The sequence below is a fragment of the Lingula anatina genome, chromosome 8, assembly GCF_051362555.1.
Source record: "Lingula anatina isolate TDL-2025a chromosome 8, LinAna3.0, whole genome shotgun sequence".
Taxonomy (NCBI): domain Eukaryota; kingdom Metazoa; phylum Brachiopoda; class Lingulata; order Lingulida; family Lingulidae; genus Lingula; species Lingula anatina.
Genome location: NC_141774.1, coordinates 7,983,712 through 8,006,961, shown reverse-complemented (window position 1 = coordinate 8,006,961; position 23,250 = coordinate 7,983,712). Strand labels below are relative to the sequence as shown.

Here is a 23,250-nt window from a genome sequence, read left to right as displayed (position 1 = left end):
TATCAGAAATCAAAAAAAAGGGGGGGTCGGGACCCCCTGACACCTGACTCTTAACCCGCCACTGCTATATGTGCGGCAATTTGGGATGGATTATTAGTCTAATTGACCTTTAATTAGTTGTTGAAAAACGCCGTGATTGGGAATTGACTAAATAAGAACAATGCACGTTCATGTATGTTTGTTAACATGTGCAAAGCATTGCTTTTCGTTTGAGATGTTACCCGTTGTAGAATTAGGGGAAGGCCTGTGGAATCCTGCACAAATTCCACAATGTGTACAATCATAGTTTTAACTTAGTTCATAGTTGATTAAAATCAACATATTGTTAACTAATTTGTGTCTGTCCTGCATACATAAATATTATTTTCTGTAGAGGCCCATGGGTAGGCCTATGCCTGAGACAGATGCATATCACCTGTAAATATTGCACAACAATTAGTATGTAAATAAGTAGCAGCCACGTACTCAGTACATGTACGCATGGATTTCCTGTAGACAATACATAAAAATTGAATGCTTGCACCTAATAAAGACACTTTAGATTTGAGACTGAAGATGCGAGGTTGTTCTGTTATGCTGCTCTGTGCACGTGAAGTGAAAGACTTAGTCGAATCTGGAGTCATGTCGAAGCCCATAGATTAGTTGATTGATACACCGAAATTCAGTACAGTTATAAATTAAAGTGAAAGTCATTTTAGACGGTTGATGCGATATTTGTGCCTGAACACCTCGAGCAACTGCTAAATCCATATTAAATGTTTGCAAATTATAAATGACTGATACAAGACAATATTTACAGTTTCAAATTATTAAAATATCTTGAAACATATCCGCGATGCTAATTCAACTGATCGAATTGGAATGTGGCCTGTCCTGAATAATGTTAGATAAATAGTGTCGATGAAGAGTATGTTACCCTTTTTACTGACATTAGTTCCTTCAGAGTTGTGAATAGACTTAGAAGGTGAATCACATTGTTTGCGGACACAAGCAGTTAGGGACGGGTAGTATCATGCAACAATGCTGTACATACTCAAGACTTTTGTTGTTGTGAGACTGCAACATTTACACGCACATCATTATCGTCACTTTGCCTCCACGGAATTACCCCAAACTACAACCACCGTGGATTGACCCAGTAATCAGCCCAGCGATTTACCAGGAAGTACAAGTAGATAGGTATATTTGCCAGCAGAACCAGCTGCTCAATACATTGAAGGACTTACACAAGAAACAGACAATCCATGTGAAAGTGCTATATATATATATATATATATATATATATATATATATATATATATATATATATATATATATATATTTTTTTTTTTTTCGAAATTCTTCTGTGTTGAACATTGAATTACCCAATTTGAAGAAAACCCATTAAAAGACTCACACTGGAAAGAAACCATCCATGTTCTTATGTTTTAAATAGAAATTTCTTCAAAAAACGTTGGTGTTGAGCATGGAATTACCCAATTTAGAGAAACCCAATTTAAATGCAATTGTTGCTGAAAGCGTTTTGAAGTTATATACCCCACGTATCTGTAAACAACATGAAAGGACCCACACTGAAGAAAAAACATTCAAATGCCAGTATTGTGAAAAGAGTTTTAGTGGGAAAGGTAGTTGTGCACAGCATGAAAAAAGACACACGAGTGAAAAAACTTTCAAATGCCAGTATTGCGAAAAGAGTTTTAGTGACAGAAGTTCCATTCCACGGCATGAAAGGACCCACACTGGAGAAAAACCATTCAAATGCCAGTATTGTGAAAAGAGATTTAGTGAGAGAAGTGCTTGTGTATGGCATGAAATGAACCACAATGGAGAAAAACCCTTCAAATGCCAGTATTGTGAAAAGAGTTTTATTAAGAGACACTACCGTGTAACACATGAAAGGACCCACACTGGAGAAAGGCCATTCAAATGCCAGTATTGTAAAAAGAGTTTCGGATGCAAAAGTCGATGTACAAGACATGAAAAGATCCACACTGGAGAAAAACCTTTCAAATGCCAGTTTTGTGAAAAGAGTTTTGGTAGAAAATGTAAATTGTTACTACATAAAAGGACACACACTGGGGAAAAACCATTCATATGCCAATATTGTGGAAAGAGCTTTAGTATAAAAAGTAACTGTATAACACATGAGAGGATCCATACTGGTGAAAAGCCATACAAATGCCAGCATTGTGAAAAGAGATTTTTTGATAAAAGTGGCTGTTTAGTACATGAAAGGATCCACAGTGGAGAAAACCCTTTCAAATGCCAGTATTGTGAAAAGAGTTTTAGAAGCAAACCGGGTTGTTTACAACATGAAAGGACCCACATTGGAGAAAAGCCATTTAAATGCCAGTATTGTGAAAAGAGTTTTATTAAAAAAGATTACTGTAAAAAACATGAAAGGACCCACACTAGAGGAAGACTGTTCAAATGCTAGTTTTGTGAACAGTTATGGTGAGAAAAGTAAATGTATACAACATGAAGAAGGAATTCACACTGACTTTCCAATTCAGTTTATCGAGAAAGAATTTCTAGATGAGGATATTTCACATAGGGTTATACTTTCACTTGAGTCTGGGAAAAAGAAATTTCAAGATAAAGCTTCTGTTTCAAGGCTAAGAGAAGAAAGGGATTTCTTTACTGATGGCAGTGATGCCATAGTCAAGTAGGAGATAGATGATAACATTGCCCCAAAAGTGGGGCCTAAGATACATCCTTTTGCAATGTTAAGAAATATTTTTGATGACTGAAGTAAAAGATGAGATTCATTCTTATTTTTGTTTCATTGATGTAAATCTTGAAAGCTGAGACCATGGTCCCATAGCTCAAAAGAATTGTGCATTTAACCAAGCGCAAGCCTCTCGATTCCATAACTTGCCCCATATAATACATTGTAGCCTCTATTTAATATCACTGTTTGTAATACGCAACGCTTTCAAGTTATGGGGCCCTGTGCTACAAGTGTATACATTTGAAAGTTCCGTAACCAAGCACCCAATGCACATGCTTTTTGAATCTTAAAAAAGGGGAGGTAGATTAAAAATTAGGAACATTTGGGAGGTCAACAAAATCCATTCTTCACAGTTTCTAAGACTTTACAGGGAAAACAAGTCAGGTTGGGCAAATGATCCATTAATGAGAGTGCATTCCCAAAGATTTAGAGGGATCCATCTGGATCGACCTAACTCCCTGGGGGGTTAATGCTAAATTGCAGTCAGCCGTGCGCGCACAACGGTTAATAACCCCCTCACAGCTTTTAGTGGGCAAGGCAGACGCTTAAGCCAACTAAGCTGACAGTAATCTAGTAAGACTCCCCACAGGGATAGATTGATCTAAAATCTGTGGGAATGGGGTCTAAGACATTTGGGGTAGGACTAGGATTTTTTCTCTTTTGTTTCTTTTCATTTATTAAGAGATTGTTTCTTCTCCTTTATGTTGTTTTAGCAAAATTTCTAGAATATTGAAATAGTAGGTTATTTTGTCAATTTTGGCATAAAATCATATCAAAGACATTGAATATACACTAACCTAACTTGGTAGTCGTAGCTTGTCAAACATTAAGAAAGGAGATAAATTAAAAATGAAAAAAAAAAATTATCATGATTGCATGTTTTCTTGTTGATAGGAAAATGACTGAAGTATAAGATGAGACTCTAGTCTTCTTTTCATTTCACTGATTCAGATTGTATATTTTGAAAGCTGAGACCTGTACTACTACTAGGTCCCTATAAAACCCCAGAGATTAGATAGATCTACTTTAGATCAACCTAACTCCCTGGGGGTTCATGCTGTCAGCCGAGTGGACACGAAAGTAAATTACCCCCTTACAGCTTGTAGTAGTTTAGTAGTGTAAGTTTTGTGGTAGTAATTTTTTTTTTTTTTTTTTTTTTTTTTGAGAGGTCAACTATTCACACTTCCTAAGCCCATCAGTATGCATCCTTTCTAACAAGGTAAACGCTTATATAATGTTCAGTTAATGATCCATTAATTAGACATTTGTCATCTAGGGGAAGCACATTAATTTTCTTTCTTATTTATTTATTTATTTTTCATTATTATTATTTTATTTTTTTTTACAACAAAATTTCAAAATAATATTTGGTCAAATGTTGTTTTTTTGTAAAAAAAAACTTAGTATGTAAGTGTGGTGGTACATGCTTTATTTGGTTTGAAGGGTGTTTTGGGTGAAATGTTTTTTCCTCACGTAATGCCAACTACTAGTTAATTAATACTCTGCCCTCCTTTTGCACAATGTACCTTGATCACCTCTCACAGTTGCTCCAGTTGAGTCGAATGGGATAGATATACCACCCATTTATTTCTGAGCTCACTGAAAAAATAAAGAATCCCACATCAAAATCTGTATTTAATTTCTATATTATCATTACTAATTGATATTGGACAATAATTCAAGTTTCAGATAAGCTAATAAATCTAAAAACATTATTTTGTCTTTTGTCGCTAAAAAATGAAAATAGAATAAAAAAAGTTGCCAAACCCACTTCGGGCCTGTCACGAATAATGTTAGATAAATAGCATCGATGAATAGTTTGTTACCCTTTTTACTTGGATGGTTTCTAATAAGTCTGTCTTTGTTTGCCACAATACGATGGAAAGGGACGGATAGACTTATGCAACTCTGCTGTATGTCATCAATAATTTTGTTGCTGGTGAGGGTGTAACTTTTAATTGCGAATAATTAATTAAACTTCACCTCCACAAGGATGATCCAAATCACAGAATCTTGTGGACTCGTACCCATGTAGTAATTTACATGTCATGTACAAATAGATTTACTAACAGAGGCAACGGCTTAATAGATTAAATAACTCATACTGGAGAGAAACCATCTGTGTACTGGTGTTCTAAAAAGGAATTCTCTTCGACATACTGCTGTGTTAAGCATGGAAATACCCGATTTTAAGAAAAACGTTTTGGAGTTAACTAATGGCGATGGTATACTACATGAATCCTCGGTACACGAAAGAACTCACTCTGGAGTGAAACCATTCAAATGCCAGTATTGTGAAAAAAGTTTTATAACAAAAAGTAAACGTACAAGACATGAAAGGACACACACTGGAGAAAAACCTTTTAAATGCCAGCACTGTGAAAAGAGTTTTGGCGAGAAAGGAACATGTATACAGCATGAAAGGACCCACACAGGAGAAAAACCATTCAAATGTCAGTATTGTGAAATGAGTTTTTGCGAGAAAAGTTCATGCAGACGACATGAAAGGACCCATACTGGAGAAAAACCATTCAAATGTCAGTATTGTGAAAAGAGTTTTAAAAGCAAACAGGGATGTGTACTACATGAAAGGAACCACACTGGGGAAAAACCATTCAAGTGCAAGTATTGTGAAAAGAGATTTAGTTCAAAAAGTAACTGTATGGCACATGAAAAGACCCACACTGGAGAAAAACCATTCAAATGCCAGTGTTGTGAAAAGAGGTTTATTGAGAGAAGCAACTGTCTAACACATGAAAGGATCCACACCGGAGAAAAACCATTCAAATGCCAGTATTGCGAAAAGAGTTTTCATTGGAAAAAAAACTGTACAGAACATGAAAAAGCCCACACTAGAGAAAAACCATTCAAATGCCAGTATTGTGAAAAGAGTTTTAGAACAAAAAGTGACTGTATACCACATGAAAGGACTCACACTGGAGTAAAACCTTTTAAGTGCCAGTATTGTGAAAAGAGTTTTTGTGTGAAAAGTAACTGTACACGACACGAAAGAACCCACACTGGAGAAAAATCAGTCAAATGGCAATATTTTGATAGGGGCTTTAGTGAGAATGTTTTTTCTCTTCAGTTAAAGACAGAATTTCAAATTGAGGATTCAGATCCAGGGACAAGGGAACAAAAGGGTTTTTGTATTGAAGCCGCAGTTAAAAAGGAGTTGAAAGATGATGTTGCTCCAGGAGAAGGACCTGTTATATACCCTATTGCAATGTTTAGAAATGTTTTTGCAGACGCTGATGCATAATGTGTAGGAAGACATAAAATGATGTCTGAGACATTTGAGATGCACTGGTCTAACTTATTAGTTTTAAGTTCTCATGCATTAAGATGTGGGTAAATAATTTAAAGTGAAAAAAATGATTCATCAGTTGGCTTCTTGTTTATAGAGAATTAACTGAAGTAATAGATGATATTTCACTCATTTTCATTTTCCTTGATTTTTCAACGAAAAACTGGTGTATGTCATAGTGTATACATTAGAAAGTAAGGATGGGCGTTTTACACACTTTGTTAAATCTTGAATGAAGGAGGTAGAATAAGGGACATTTTGCATGGTTGAAAAAAATTCATGCTTCAGAGTCTATAAGACTTCACAGGAAAAACACTTCATTTATCTCAGGTTAATGATCCATCATGTCAGGGGTAGCACTACTGGCCCGTCCCAAGAAAGGAAAATTGATAACAATACTTGAATGATTACATAGATATTAAGACAAGAGGATGAAGATATCCAGATATATTTTCTGACAGTCTTCCAAGTTGCCTTTGTTGATCCCTCTTCCACTTTTGACCATTTTCCGACAGTATAAATTAGACACCCATCAATGTAAACTTGACGATCTGATCGTCTTCCGGAAGACCCAGAAGACAGCCTCAATCCGCCCTTTGATATATCCTGTTGGCAGTTGCAATGTGAAAAAAAAATGCAGTTGCTGATGAAATTATGTGTAGGGGTGCATTCCCAGAGATTTAGATCAATCCAGAGATTTAGATTTAGATCGACCTAACTCCATGGGGGTTCGTGTTAAATTGCAGTCAGCCGAGCGAGCACCATAGTTAATTACCCCTTTACAGCTTTTAGTAGGCGGGTTAGACGCTTAAGCTGGCTAAGCTGACAGTAATCTTGTGAGACTCCCAACAGGGATAGATCGATCTAAAATCTATGGGAATGGGGTCTAGGATATTTAAGATACACTGATTTCATTATATCACTTGTTTCTTGTGGCATGTCAAACATAAAAATTGAGGTAATAATTTAAAGTGGAAAATTGAATCAAGCATTGTATTACTTCTTGTTGATAGAAGAATAACTGAAATAAAAGACAGGCGAATTGGAATGTGGCCCGTCCCGAATAATGTCAGATAAATAGCATCGGTGAGCAGTATAACACCTTTTTCCTTGCATACTAGTAGTTTCTTTGTCTGTTTGCCAGAAAAAGCGACGGGGAGGGGAGGATAAGTGGACGGATAGACTTATCCAACTCTGCTGTATATCATCAAGCATTTTGAAGCTGGTGAGGGTGCAAGATTTGATTGCAAAAAAATTAACTTAACTTCGCCTCCACAAGGATTATCCAAAGCTCAGCGACCGTGCACTAACACTCACGTATGTGTAGTGATTTACACGTACAAATATTTTAACTGATATAATAAGCAGTTAAACCAAACGAAGGTTCAACCTAGAGATAAGCCGTCCGTGAACTGGTGTTCTAAGAAGAAATTTTCTTCTTGATACTGCTGGGTTAAACATGGAAATGCCAAATTTTAAGAAAACCGTGGATTTACAAAATGGCGCAGGTACACTACATGAAACCTCGGCACAAGAAAGAACTCACTCTGGAGTGAAACCATTCAAATGTCAGTATTGTGAAAAGAGTTTTATTACCAAAGGTAAACGTACATATCATGAAAAGACACACACTGGAGAAAAACCTCATAAATGCCAGCATTGTGAAAAGAGATTTCTTGAGAAAAGGGGATGTAGAGACCACGAAAGGACCCACACTGGAGAAAAACCATTCAAATGTCAGTATTGCGAAAATAGTTTTATTACAAAAAGTTTATGTACAAGACATGAACGGACACACACTGGAGAAAGGCCATACAAATGCCAGTATTGTGAAAAGAGCTTTAAAAGCAGACATGGATGTGTACTTCATGAATGGAACCACACACTTCGTAATGAAGCAGAAGTGAAAAAGGAATTGAAAGATGATGTTGCTCCAGGAGAAGGACCTGTTATATACCCTGTTGCAATGTTTAGAAACGTTTTTGCAGATGCTGGGATGCATAATGTCTAGGAAGACATAAAATGATATCTGAGTAATTTGAGATGCACTGATCTAACCTATTAGTTATAAGTTCTCATGCATTCAAATGTGGGTAAATAAAGTAACAAAAACGATTTATCAAATGGCTTCATGTTGATAGAGAATTAATTGAGGTTATAGATGATATTTCATTAATTTTCATTTCGTTGATTTTTCACCGAAAAACTGGTGTATGTCATAGTGCATACATTAGAAAGTAAGGATGGACATTTTACACACTGTTAAATCTTGAATGAAGGAGGTAGAATAAAGGACATATTGCATGGTTGAAAAAGTTCATGCTTCAGAGTCTATAAGACTTCACAGGGAAAACACTTCATTTATCTCAGGTTAATGATCCATCATGTCAGGGGTAGCACTACGATTTTTTGATTTTTTTTGCCTTTTTTTTTTAATGTTCCTTCAGCAAATATTTGATTTTTTTTTTTTTTTACATATATGGGATTTTTTTAGACAAATTGCACCAATGAGGGTGGTCTTATAAGTAAAAATGAAAATAAATCAATAAATTTTAAAAAAACTGCAAAACTGTCAAATGTACTGGCCAAAAAAAAAAAAAAAAAGCAGAAAATAAAAGTGCACAGAGCAGGTTATTTTGTCAATTTTGATGCAAGAAAGGAAAATTGATTACAATACTTGAAGGATTACATGGATATTAAGACAAGAGGATGAGGATATCCAGAGATATTTTCTGACAGTCTTCCAAGTTACCTTTGTTGATCCTTCTTCCACTTTTGACCATTTTCCAACTGTGAAAATTGGACACCCATCAATGTTAACTTGACAATCTGATCATCTTCCAGGAGACCCAGAAGACAGCCTCAATCCGCCCCTTGATATATCCTTGGCAGTTGCAATGCGGAAAAAAAAATTGCAGTTGCTGATGAAATGATGTCTAGGGGTGCATTCCCAGAACTTATTATCGATCCAGAGATTTAGATTTAGATCGACCTAATTCCCTGGGGGTTCATGTTAATTGCAGTCAGCCAAGCGTGCACCATACTTAATTACCCCTTTACAGCTTTTAGTAGCAGGACAGATGCTTCAGCCGGCTAAGCTGACAGTAATCTTGTGAGACTCCCAACAGGGATAAATTTATCTAAAATCTATGGGAATGGGGTCTAGGATATATAAGATACACTGATTTCATTATATCGCTTGTTTCTTGTGGCATGTCAAACATAAAAATTGAGGTAATAATTTAAAGTGGAAAATTGAATCAAGCATTGTATTACTTCTTGTTGATTGAAAAATAACTGAAATAAAAGACAGGCGAATTGTAATGTGGCCCGTCCCGAATAATGTCAGATCAATAGCATCGGTGGATAGTATAACACCTTTCTTCTTCTTGCATTTCTTTGTCTGTTTGCCAGAATAAGCGACGGTGAGAGGAGGATAAGTGGACGGATAGACTTATCCAACTCTGCTGTATATCATCAAGCATTTTGTGGCTGGTGAGGGTGCAAGATTTGATTGCAAAAAATTAATTTAACTTCGCCTCCACAAGGATTATCCAAAGCACAGCGACCGTGAATTGACACTCCCGTATATGTATAGTGATTTACACGTACAGATATTATAACTTAAATAATCAGTGGTTAAACCAAACGAAAATACTCAACCTAGAGAGAGAAGCCACTCATGAACTGATGTTCTAAGAAGAAAATTCTGCTTGATATTGCTGGATTAAACATGGAAATGCCAAATTTTAAGAAAACCGATTTGGAGTTACAAAATGGCGCGGGTATACTACATGAAACCTCGGTACAAGAAAGAACTCACTCTGGAGTGAAACCATTCAAATGTCAGTATTGTGAAAAGAGTTTTATTACGAAAGGTAAACGTACATATCATGAAAAGACACACACTGGAGAAAAACCACATAAATGCCTGCATTGTGAAAAGAGATTTCTCGAGAAAAGCGCATGTAGAGACCACGAAAGGATCCACACTGGAGAAAAACCATTCAAATGTCAGTATTGTGAAAAAAGTTTTATTACAAAAAGTTTATGTACAAGACATGAACGGACACACACTGGAGAAAGGCCATACAAATGCCAGTATTGTGAAAAGAGCTTTAAAAGCAGACATGGATGTGTACTTCATGAATGGAACCACACACTTCGTAATGAAGCAGAAGTCAAAAAGGAAGTGAGAGATGATGTTGCTCCAGGAGAAGGACCTGTTATATACCCTGTTGCAATGTTTAGAAATGTTTTTGCAGATGCTGATGCATAATGTCTAGGAAGACATAAATTGATATCTGAGACATTTGAGATGCACTGATCTAACTTATTAGTTGTAAGTTCTCATACATTAAGATATGGGTAAAGAATTTAATGTGAAAAAACAGTGATTCATCGCTTGGCTTCTTGTTGATAGAGAATTAACTGAAGTATCAGATGAGATTTCTTTCATTTTCAAGTCATCTATTTTTTAAACCTAAAAACTGATCTATGTCATAGTGTATACATTAGAAAATAAGGAAGGACGTTAATAACGGAATATTACAATAACAGAAAATTGATTACAAGACTTGAATGATTATATGAATATTAAGACAAAAGGATGAGAATGGTCATAACTACATTTCCGAGAGAAAACCTCGGCCCAGGCATGAGCGATAGGATTAGAACCTTGGGTCTTAAATTGTAAATTTTGTGGGAGGGATGCTCTGAACACTGCTTTTATTTCCCAATAATTCAACGAATTGAGCAGTGCCTGTACAAAAGATTATGGTGCATTATTTATCTGGGATTAAGACAAATTCCCAGTTTCAAAGGCTTTATTGGGTTTTGGAGTGTTTTGGATTAAATGTACCTTCTCGTCATATGCAACATTTGCGCATGTATAAAATTTTGCCAGTAATTACTGCTACAAAAAATATATGTTAAGGAATCAATCTTTTCAATGAGGAAAGACTAATAGTATTTCACATGCCATAGAAGGAGAAAAGTTTTAAAAATCATCAAAAGATATATCTATTTATAGCATCTGTAGTGCTTTTTCCTTATATAACAGAACTGTAAGGTACAACATGTAGTCGCTGTTTAGTGGTTTTGTTGATATCATTAAAGAGGAATGTTATAACTTTAAAAAATGACTTAATACAATACCTGTAAAATTCATAATTTTTCTGATTGAAAGGATTCGTTCAGCTTGGATACATCATATAATCTACAAGGAAATATGGGATCATTTCCACCAAAAAAAAAGTTTGGCCCCTCCCCCCCCTCTCTCTCTCTCTCTCTCTCTCTCTCTCTCCCCCCCCCAAGTTGCTTTTTTTATGTACAGACACAGATGTGTCTGTACATATTGCCATCACCTGCGTCTGTCGTCGCCGTCGCCGATGGCGATGGCGATGCCGATGGCGATGGCGATGCCGGCGCCGTGCACTTTCCTTGTAAACACGATAAGTGGAGGGCAGTTTTATTTTTTGGCTTTATATTTACAGAGCTGATGAATATTCATAAAACGCAGGTCAAGTTCGAAAATCAGCATGATCGGGCCATTATTGTAGAAGTTATGCTGTTTTTTCACTTTTCAGCATATTTTTCACATTTCCTCAGATTCAGTTCTTAGGCATGTTAACAGTCTCATTATTAAACTAATAAGATACGTAAAAGTTTTTGTTTGACATTTCCTGCATCTTTACAACATTGTTAGTTGATTTTGTAAAAATGATGGTAAACTTGTTATCGTGTATTGTGTAATAAAGTGTCAAAAATGGAAATAAACACATATCATTACAGTTTGTAAGATTCAATCATTCACTATGTTCAGAAACTCAGAATGGAGGAAATTGGACATTTGACACTGTTCTATTGATATTTTTCACATCTCATCAATTTTCTTAGTTGATCATATAAAAATGGCAGTAAACTGTTAATTTTGTTTTATGTTAAAAAAGTGTTAAAAATGGAAATAAACCCATTTCAGAATAGTGCTGTCTTGTTTCACATTTCCTCAGATTCAATTCTTAGGCATGTTAACAGTCTCATTATTTAATTAATAAGATATGTAAAAGTGTTTGTTTGACATTTCCTGCATCTTTACAACATTGTTAGTTGATTACGTAAAAATGATGGTAAACTTGTAATCCTGTATTGTGTAATAAGGTGTCAAAAATGGAAATAAACTCATATCATTGCAGTTTGTAAGATTCAATCATTCACTATGTTCAGAAACTCAGAATGGAGGAAATTGGACATTTGACACTGTTCTATTGATATTTTTCACATCTCATCAATTTTCTTAGTTGATCATATAAAAATGGCAGTAAACTGTTAATTTTGTTTTATGTTAAAAAAAGTGTTAAAAATGGAAAAAAAAAACATTTCAGAACAGTGCTGTCTTGTTTACATTTTGGCATTTTCAAGTTGTGACTTTGAAGTTCCATGGGCCTGAAGACCTTTGCTAGTCACATTTTCTGAATATCCATAATACTAATATTTTATTATTAAAAATTGATGGTCATTATGCTGTTAAACGTTATGTAATATTGCATCAAAATTTGGAAAAAAATATTTTGGGCACTGCTCCCATGATGACCATTTAAGAAAAATCATGTCACTTACTGTTCTCAAACTTACAGGAAAGAAACATGGGACTAAAATACAGCTTCAGTAGGCAATGCAGTCTGTTTGGTAATTCTTTCTGCTAGTTAAACAGTTTTTTTTTTGTGAAAATTTAATTTTTACATATTGGCATTTTCAAGGTGTGACTTTGAAGTTCCATGGGCTTGAAGACCCATGCTAGTCACATTTTCTGAAAATCCATGATACGTATATTTTATTATTAAAAACTGACGGTCATTATGCTGTTAACCACTATGTAATATTGCATCAGAATAGAAGAAAACACAATTTTGGGTGCTGCTGCCATGATGACCATTATGGGAAAACCATGTTACTGATGATTGCCAAACGTTCAGAAAAGAAATACAGGACTAAAATGCAGCCTGAGTTGGAAAAGCAGTCTAATTGGCTTCTTTTTCTGGAAGTTATACATTTTCAAAGTGTGAACTTGAACTCCCATGGGCCTGAAGCCTTATGCTTGTTACACATTTTTCTTACATTGGTATTACCTGTTGAGCATAATTAAAATTTGATGTTGAATTTGCAGTTTAACATAATGTACTTTTGCATCAGAATTGACAGTAGCCTATTTTGTGCATAGTTATTTCCTGCTTTTTGTCTGTACATTTGACAGCTTTGCTGCCTTGTTTATCTTTTTGGGGGGACATATATGCCATGTTTTGAAGCCAGTTGCCACCTAAAAGTCATACAGTTTTACGCCAGAGGTAATATCACAGATATATCCTGTTGCAATGTTTAAAAAAATTGCAGTTTTACTGATCAATGAAATGTCTAGGATATATAAGATACATTGATCTCAATATGTCACTTTTTACATGTGGCGTGTCAAACATGAAGCAATGTGGTAATAAATTAGAAAGTGGAAAATTGAATCAATCATTGTATTTCTTCTTGTTGATAGAAAAATAACTAAAGTAAAAGGCGTGAACTGGGCAGGTGAATTGGAACGTGGCCTGTCTCGAATAATGCCAGATAAATAACATCGGTGAATAGTATAATACCCTTTTTGCCTGCATAATTTCTTTCTTTGGAGTCTGCCCTTGTTTGCCACATAAGCGACGAAAAGAGGACGGATAGACTTATGCAACTCTGCTGTATATCATCAAGACTTTTTGGCTGGCGAGGCTGCAACATTTGATTGCAAAAAAATTAACTTAACCTGGCCTCCACAAGGATGATCCAAAGCACAGCGACCGTGAATTGACACCCATGAATATTTTAACTTATAACCCAACGGCTAAATCAAACCAAAGGACTAAAACTGGAGAGAAGCCATCTGTATACTAGTGTTCTAAAAAGAAATTCTCTTCGAGATACTGCTGTGGTAAACATGGAAATACCAAATTTTAAGAAAACCGTGTTGGAGTTACAAAATGGCGCAGGTATACTACATGTACATGGACCCCCGGTACACGAAAGAACTCACACTAAAGTGAAACCATTCAAATGTCAGTATTGTGAAAAGAGTTTTACTGCAAAAAGTAAACGCACAAGACATGAAAGGACACACACTGGAGAAAAACCTTTCAAATGCCAGCACTGTGAAAAAAGTTTTGGTGCGAAAGACACATGTAAACAGCACGAAGGGACCCACACTGGAGTAAAACCATTTAAATGTCAGTACTGTGAAAAGAGTTTTGGTACAAAAAGTATCTGTACAAGACATGAATGGGATCACACTGCAGAGACACCTTTCAAATGCCAGTATTGTGAAAAGAGGTTTAGTGAGATAAATAAATATATGGACCATGAAAGGACCCACACTGGAGAAAAACCATTCAAATGTCAGTATTGTATAAAGAGTTTTATTACAAAAAGTAAACGCACAAGACATGAAAGGACACACACTGGAGAAAAACCTTTTAAATGCCAGCACTGTGAAAAGAGTTTTGGCGAGAAAGGCAACTGTATACAGCATGAAGGGACCCACTCTAGAGAAAAACCATTCAAATGTCAGTATTGTGAAAAGAGTTTTGATACAGAAAGTCAGTGTAGGAGACATGAATGGGAACACACTGCAGAGAAACTATTCAAATGTCAGTATTGTGAAAAGAATTTTGATACAGAAAGTCAATGTACAAGACATGAATGGGAACACACTATAGAGAAACTATTCAAATGTCAGTATTGTGAAAAAAGTTTTAAAAACAAACCCGGATGTGTACAACATGAAAAGACCCACACTGGGGAAAAACCCTTCAAATGCCAGTATTGTGAAAAAAGGTTTATTGAAAAAAATAAGTGTTTATTACATGAAAGGATCCACACTGGAGAAAAACCATTCAAATGTCAGTATTGTGAAAAGAGGTTTATTGAGAGACGCCACTGTATAACACATGAAAGGACTCACACTGGAGAAAAACCATTCAAATGCCAGTATTGTGAAAGGAAGTTTATTGGGAGACGCTACTGTAAAATACATGAAAGGACTCACACTGGAGAAAGACCATTCAAATGCCAGTATTGTGAAAAGAGTTTTACGAAAAAAAGTACTTGCATGTCGCATGAAAGGACCCATACTATGGAAGAGCCATTCAAATGCCAGTATTGTGAAAAGAGTTTTAAGGAGAAAACCAACTGTACACAGCATGAAAGGATCCACACTGGAGTAAAACCTTTTAAGTGCCAGTATTGTGAAAAGAGTTTTAATGTGAAAAGTAACTGTACACGGCACGAAAGAAGCCACACTGGAGAAAAATCACTCAAATGGCAATATTTTGAAAAGGGCTTTAGTGAGAATGTTTCTTCTCTTCAGTCCAAGAAGGAATTTGAAGGTGAGGATTCAGATACAGCGACAAGAGAACAAAGGGTTTTTTGTTTTGAAGCCACAATCAAAAAGGAGTTGAAAGATGATGTTGCTCCAGGAGAAGGACCTGTTATATACCCTGTTGCAATGTTTAGAAATGTTTTTGCAGACGCTGATGCATAATGTCTAGGAAGACATAAAATGATGTCTGAGACATTTGAGATGCACTGATCTAACTTATTAGTTTAGGTTCTCATGCATTAAGATATGGGTAAAAAATTTAATGTGAAAAAAAAGTGATTCGTCACTTGGCTTCTTGTTGATAGAGAATTAACTGAAGTATCAGATGAGATTTCTTTCATTTTCAAGTCATTTATTTTTTAAACCTAAAAACTGATCTATATCATAGTGTATACATTAGAAAGTAAGGAAGGACCTTAATGCACATTGTTCTTTAAATCTTGAATGAAGGAGGTAGAATAAGGGACATTTTGCGAGGTTGAAAAAAATCATGCTTCACAGTCTTTAAGACTTTAAAGGGAAAACACTTCATTTATCTCAGGTTAATGATCCATCATGTCAGGGTTAGCACTAGGATTTTTTTTTTTTTTTTTTTTTTTTTGCTTTTTTTAGCCAAAACGCAACAATAAAGGTAAACTTATAAAAAACGCTGCAAAACTGTCAAATTTCCTTACAAATAAAGCAGAAAATAAAATTGAACAAAGCAGGTTATTTTGTCCATTTTGGTGCAATAACAGAAAGTTGATTACAAAACTTGAATGATTACATGAATATTAAGATGAGAGTGGTCATTATGACATAACTACATTTCCGAGAGAAGGTTTATTTATAGATATCTGGTACATGTGGTGCTGGACATGAACCTCAGCAATGTATTAATATATGCTTACTCAATCATTGTTATGAATATATGCATCCACCTTGTAGTCAAATCTGACAGTTTAATATACGAGTATGTACTCACATACAGTTCTATCATCTCAACAACCAATCACGTGATGGAGTATGAATATGTACCACACTAAAACATTCTTTTGATAGATAAAACTGAAACAGTCTTGAGTGCTTAGAAGAAACACTTACCTGGTATAAACAGCGTAATTGTTTCTTCTACAAATATTTTATTCTAAATAATCTGCCTTTACACATGTTATGTATATAAACTTCTGCAAGCTACTATGTTAATAACAATATTATAAAGTAAGTGAATTATCACTGTTACCTTTTATATACTTATTAAAATATCAGTACAGTTCTTGACCACTATAAACTGCAACAAATAGCTTTACAGTTAAGTACGAGTGTGTGTGTATGTGTGGGTATGCTCATGTATGTATACAGGTGCACATGCTTTAGTATGTGTGTATATAAACACATGTATACTTATGCTGTAATGATTGTAAGTATTAAAGAAATAAACTTACAAAAATATACATTTCCGAGAGAAAACCTCGGCCAAAATGTCCAGTCATGAGCGAGAGGATTAGAACCTTAGGTCGTAAATTGTAAATTTTGTGGGAGGGGAAGGCGACTATGATGATCTGAACACTATGCTCTTAATTCCCAATAATTCAACAAATTGAGCAGTGCCTGAATAAAAGATTATGGTGCATTATTTATCTGCGATTAAGACAGATCGCACCAGTACCCCCCCCCCCCCTTGAAATTAGAAATTTGACTAGTTAAATCATAGTTCTTAACAAAGGGCACGGTTTTCTCTCCAAAATACTAAAAATAACCAGGGGCCCAATCGTTGTATTACTTCTTGTTGATAAAAAATATCTGAAATAAAAGATGTGATTTGAACAGGTGAATTGGAATGTGGCCTGTCCTGAATAATATCAAATAAATAGCATCGGTGAATAGTATAAATCCTTTTTACTTGCATAGTTCCCTTTTGGTGTCTGTCCTTGTTTGCCACAATAATTAATCGACATGAAGGGGACGGATAGACTTATGCAACTCTGCTGTATATCATCAAGATTTTTTTTGCGACCGTGAATTGACACCCATGTATGTATTGTGTAGTGATTCTCACGTAAAAATATTTTAACCATATGTTTTAACTAATAACCAACGTCTAAACCAAACCAAAGGACTAACACTGGAGAGAAGCCATCTGTATACTGGTGTTAAAGCAAGAAATTCTCTTCGAGATACTGCTGTGTTAAGCATGGAATTGCCCAATTTTAAGAAAATCGTTTTGGAGTTATGTAATGGCGAAACCTCGGTACACGAAAGAACTCACTCTGGAGAGAAACCATTCAAATGTCAGTATTGTGAAAAGAGTTTTATTACAAGAAGCGAACGTACAAGACATGAAAGGACACACACTGGAGAAAAACCTTTTAAATGCCAGCATTAATTGTGAAAAAAATTTTGGTGCGAAAGGCACATGTATACAGCACGAAGGGACCCACTCTAGAGAAAAACCATTCAAATGTCAGTATTGTGAAAAGAGTTTTGATACAGAAATTATGTGTACAAGACAAGAATGGGAACACACTGCAGAAAAACCTTACAGATGTCAGTATTGTGAAAAAAGTTTTAAAAGCAAACCCGGATGTGTACGACATGAAAGGAGCCACACTGGGGAAAAACCCTTCAAATGCCAGTATTGTGAAAAGAGGTTTGTTGAAAAAAGTAAGTGTTTATTACATGAAAGGATCCACACTGGAGAAAAACCATTCAAATGTCAATATTGTGAAAAGAGGTTTATTGAGAGACGCTACTGTATAACACATGAAAGAACCCACACTGGAGAAAAACCATTCAAATGTCAGTATTGTGAAAAGAGTTTTTCTACAACAAGTACATGTACAAAACATGAAAGGACACACACTGGAGAAAAGCCATACAACTGCCAGTATTGTGAAAAGAGTTTTAAAAGCAAACAGGGATGTGTACTACATGAATGGAACCACACTGGGGAAAAATTATTCCAATCCCTGTACTGCGAAAAGAGTTTTAGTAAGAAAAGAAACTGTACACAGCACGAAAGAACCCACACTGGAGAAAAATCACTCAAATGCCAATATTCTCAAAGGCGCTTTAGTGAGAATGTTTCTTCTCTTCAGTTAAAGACAGAATTTCAAATTGAGGCTTCAGATCCAGGGACAAGGGAACAAAAGGGTTTTTGTATTGAAGCCGCAGTTAAAAAGGAGTTGAAAGATGATGTTGCTCCAGGAGAAGGACCTGTTATATACCCTATTGCAATGTTTAGAAATGTTTTTGCAGATGCTGATACATAAAATTAATGTGTAGGAAGACATAAAATGATATCTGAGTAATCTGAGATGCACTGATCTAACCTATTAGTTATAAGTCCTCATGCATTCAGATGTGGGTAAATAATTTAAAGTGAAAAATTAATGATTTATCAAATAGCTTCTTGTTGATAGAGAATTAACTGAAGTAATAGATGATATTTCATTCATTTTCATTTCATTGATTTTTTACCTTAAAACTGGTCATAGTGTTATAGTGTTTACATTAGAAAGTAAGGAAGGACGTTAATACACATTGTTTTTTAAATCTTGAATGAAGGAGGTAGAATAAGGGACATTTTGCAAGGTTAAAAAAAATCTCATCAATTTTTTTAGTTGATCTATGTAAATAAACCTATTTCAGAACAGTGCTGTCTTGTTTACATTTTGGCATTTTCAAGGTGTGACTTTAAAGTCCCATGGTGCTGAAGACCTTTGCTAGTCACGTTTTCTGAATGTCCATGATACTAATATTTTATCATAAAAAATTGATGGTCGTTATGCTGTTAAACATTATGTAATGTTGCATCAAAATTTGAAGAAACCCCTATTTTGGGCACTGCTCCCATGATGACCATTTAAGGAAATCCATGTCACTTACTGTTCTCAAACTTGCAGAAAAGAAACATGGGACTAAAATACAGCTTCAGTAGGCAATGCAGTCTGTTTGGTAAGTATTTCTGGCATTTAAAATTTTTTTTTTTTTTTTTTTTTTTTTTTTTTTTGTGAAAATTTGATTTTTCACATATTGGCATTTTCAAGGTGTGGCTTAGAACCTCCACGGGCTTGAAGACCCATGCTAGTCACATTTTCTGAAAATCCATGATACGTATATTTTATTTTTGAAAATTGATGGTCATTATGCTGTTAAGCATTATGTAATATTGCATCAAAATAGAAGAAAACAATTTTGGGTGCTGCTGCCATGATGACTATTATGGGAAAACCATGTTACTTATGATTGTCAAACTTTTAAAAAAGAAACACAGGACTAAAATGGAGCCTGACTTGGAAAAACAGTCTAATTGGCTTCTTTTTCTGGAAGTTATACATTTTAGTGAAATATTTATTATTATCGTATTGGCATATTCATTGTGGGACTCGGATCTCCCATGGACATAAAGCCGAATGGTAATCAAATTTCCACATATCCATGCTTTTTATAGTCAATAATAAAAATTGGTGATAATTATTCTGTAATTTATTATGTAATGTTACATCAAAATTGACAAAAATATTTTTTCACTGCTTCAAATCTTATTAAAAGAAAACTGTGTTAGTTATTATTGTTTTTAACTAAATTACTAGTATGGTTTTGAGGAATGGGCATGCTGTTCAAATTAGAAAGCCAGCTCAATTGGGTTATCATATTTTCATTTTTCTCATTCTGGCATTTTCAATGCTTGATACACATTTTACTTACATCGGTATTACCTGTTGAGCATAATTAAAATTTGATGTTGAATTTGCAGTTAAGCATAATGTACTTTTGCATCAGAATTGACAGTAGCCTATTTTGTGCATTGTTATTTAATTTCTGCTTTTTGTCTGTACATTTGACAGCTCTGCGGGTGTGACTGAATTGCGCAATACACTGCAATACATTGGATTATTACCATTCAAACAGATTCATTCATCTTGGATGCATCATATAATCTACATGGAAAAAATTGAATAATTTCCACCCAAAAAAAGTTTAGCCCCTCCTCTCTCGATCTCTCTCCTCCCCCCACCACCAAGTTGCTTTTTTTTTTTCTTTTTGGGGGGGAAATATAATATACGCCATGTTGAAGCCAGTTGCCACCAAAAAGTCGAACAGTTTTACACCAGAGGTGATATCACAGATATATACTGTTGCAATGTTTAAAAAAATTACAGTTATACTGATCGATGAAATGCTGTCTAGATACATATTGATCTCATTATGTCACTTTTTACGTGTGGCGTGTCAAACATGAAGAAATGTGGTAATAAATTAGAAAGTGGAAAATTGAAAAAAACATTGTATTACTTCTTGTTGATAGAAAAATAACTGAAGTAAAAGACATGAACTGGACAGGTGAATATATTGGAATTTGGCCTGTCCCGAATGATGTCAGATAATAGCATCGGTGAATAGTATAACACCCTTTTTACTTGCATAGTTTCCTTCTTTGGAATCTGTCCTTGTTTGCCAAAATAATAAGCGACGAAAAGGGGACGGATAGACTTATACAACTTTGCTGTATATCATCAAGATTTTTTTTGGCTGGCGAGGCTGCAACTTTTGATTGCAAAAAATTAATTAAACTTCGCTTCCACAAGGATAGTCCAAACACAGCGACCGTGAATGGACACCCATGTGTAGTGATTCACACGTGTAAATATTATATAACCAACGGCTAAACCAAACCAAAGGACTCAACCTGGAGAGAAGCCCTATGTGTACTTATGTTCCAAAAAGAAATTTTCTTCTGGATACTGCTGAGTTAAACATGGAAATACCAAATTTTAAGAAAACCGTGTTGGAGTTACATAATGGCGCGGGTATACTACATGGGCCCTCGGTACAAAAAAGAACTCACTCTGGAGTGAAACCATTCAAATGTCAGTATTGTGAAAAGAGTTTTATTACAAAAAGTAAACGTACAAGACATGAAAGGACACACACTGGAGAAAAACCTTTTAAATGCCAGCACTGTGAAAAGAGTTTTGGTGAGAAAGGCACATGTATACAGCACGAAGGGACCCACACTGGAGAAAAACCATTCAAATGTCAGTATTGTGAAAAGAATTTTGGTACAAAAAGTCAGCGTACAAGACATGAATGGGAACACACTGCAGAAAAACCTTTCAAATGTGAGTATTGCAAAAAGAGGTTTCGTGAGATAAGTAAATATATGAATCATGAAAGGACCCACACTGGAGAAAAACCATTTAAATGCCAGTATTGTGAAAATAGTTTTTGTGAGAAAGTTGCATGTACAAGGCACGAAAGGACCCACACTGGAGAAAAACCATTCAAATGTCAGTATTGTGAAAAAAGTTTTAAAAGCAAACCTGGATGTGTACGACATGAAAGGAGCCACACTGGGGAAAAACCCTTCAAATGCCAGTATTGTGAAAAGAGGTTTATTGAAAAAAGTAAGTGTTTATTACATGAAAAGATCCACACTGGAGAAAAACCATTCAAATGCCAGTATTGTGAAAAGAGGTTTATTGAGAGAAGCAACTGTATAACACATGAAAGAACCCACACTGGAGAAAAACCATTCAAATGCCAGTATTGTGAAAAGAGGTTTATTGAGAGACGCTACTGTATAACACATGAAAGGACTCACACTGGAGAGAAACCATTCAAATGCCAGTATTGTGAAAAGAGGTTTACAAAAAAAAGTAGTTACATGTCGCATGAAAGGGCCCACACTGGAGTAAAACCTTTCAAGTGCCTGTACTGTGAAAAGAGTTTTAGTGACAAAAGCAACTGTACACAGCATGAAAGAACCCACAATGGAGAAAAATCACTCAAATGCCAATATTCTCAAAGGGGCTTTAGTGAGAATGTTTCTTCTCGTCAGTTAAAGACAGAATTTCAAATTGAGGATTCAGATCCAGGGACAAGGGAACAAAACGGTTTTTGTATTGAAGCTGCAGTCAAAAAGGAATTGAAAGATGATGTTGCTCCAGGAGAAGGACCTGTTATATACCCTGTTGCAATGTTTAGAAATGTTTTTGCAGACGCTGATGCATAATGTGTAGGAAGACATAAAATGATATCTGAGTAATTTGAGATGCACTGATCTAACCTATTAGTTATAAATTCTCATGCATTAAGATAAGGGAAAATATTTTAAAGTGAAAAAAAGTGATTCATCATATGGCTTCTTGTTGACAGAGAATTAACTGAAGTAACAGATTTGATTTCATTGATTTTCAATTCATTGATTTTTTTACCTTAAAACTGGTCTATATCATAGTGTAGATATTAGAAAGTAACAAAGGATGTAATGCATTCAGATCAAGAAGAGCCGAGTGCTAGCTAAGCTGCGACATTAATATGGTGGACCTACATGAAACGAATACTGCTTAATCCTGTCCTTAGTAATGGCCTCTCCACCTTTCTCACCCCTCCCCATGCATCGTCCTTGCAGGTGCACAGTAATTAAATCTCGGGTTCAATTCAACCGGTCAAGGGACAAAGCATGGGGAGCCGTGTGAGAGGCAGAGAGACCATTACAGGATTAAACATTCTTCCTTTCATGTAGGTCTGCCATATTTAGGTCGTGGCTTAGCTAGCACCTGGCTGCTCTCGATCTGAATGGGGACTAACATATCATCCAATACACATGCTTTTTGAATCTAAACTAAAGCAGGTACAGTAAGGCTATTTTGCTAGGTCAACAAAATTCATACTCAACATTCTCTGAGCCATGCAGATTTCAGTACATGGGAAATGCTTAATTTACATCAGGTACATGTTATCCATTAACAAGACATAAATAAGGGGTAGTGCTAATATTTTTTCCCTTTTTATCAGAAATTGTACCATTTGATCCATCAG

The 23,250-nt window shown here is 35.3% G+C and overlaps 4 protein-coding genes across 4 annotated transcripts; all 4 read left to right on the top strand.

Annotated features, from left to right (window-relative positions):
- The first annotated feature begins 1,352 nt into the window (after positions 1-1,352).
- On the top strand, positions 1,353-2,774 carry LOC106181701 (uncharacterized). Its single transcript, XM_013566163.2, has one exon. The coding sequence runs from the start codon at positions 1,466-1,468 to the stop codon at positions 2,435-2,437; it is 972 nt and encodes a 323-aa protein (XP_013421617.2). The 5' UTR covers positions 1,353-1,465; the 3' UTR covers positions 2,438-2,774.
- A 1,780-nt stretch (positions 2,775-4,554) lies between these two features.
- LOC106181700 (uncharacterized) lies at positions 4,555-6,171 on the top strand. Its single transcript, XM_087019098.1, has one exon. The coding sequence runs from the start codon at positions 4,905-4,907 to the stop codon at positions 5,991-5,993; it is 1,089 nt and encodes a 362-aa protein (XP_086875224.1). The 5' UTR covers positions 4,555-4,904; the 3' UTR covers positions 5,994-6,171.
- Positions 6,172-7,103: 932 nt separating this feature from the next.
- Positions 7,104-10,614, top strand: LOC106181693 (uncharacterized). The gene is made up of 2 exons (XM_086994156.1): positions 7,104-8,047; positions 9,731-10,614. Exons 1-2 carry the CDS (start codon positions 7,498-7,500, stop codon positions 10,315-10,317), a joined length of 1,137 nt encoding a protein of 378 aa, XP_086850282.1. The 5' UTR covers positions 7,104-7,497; the 3' UTR covers positions 10,318-10,614.
- Positions 10,615-13,657: 3,043 nt separating this feature from the next.
- On the top strand, positions 13,658-22,750 carry LOC106181697 (uncharacterized). The gene is made up of 2 exons (XM_086994155.1): positions 13,658-15,604; positions 21,075-22,750. Exons 1-2 carry the CDS (start codon positions 14,008-14,010, stop codon positions 22,439-22,441), a joined length of 2,964 nt encoding a protein of 987 aa, XP_086850281.1. The 5' UTR covers positions 13,658-14,007; the 3' UTR covers positions 22,442-22,750.
- The last annotated feature ends 500 nt before the right edge of the window (positions 22,751-23,250 follow it).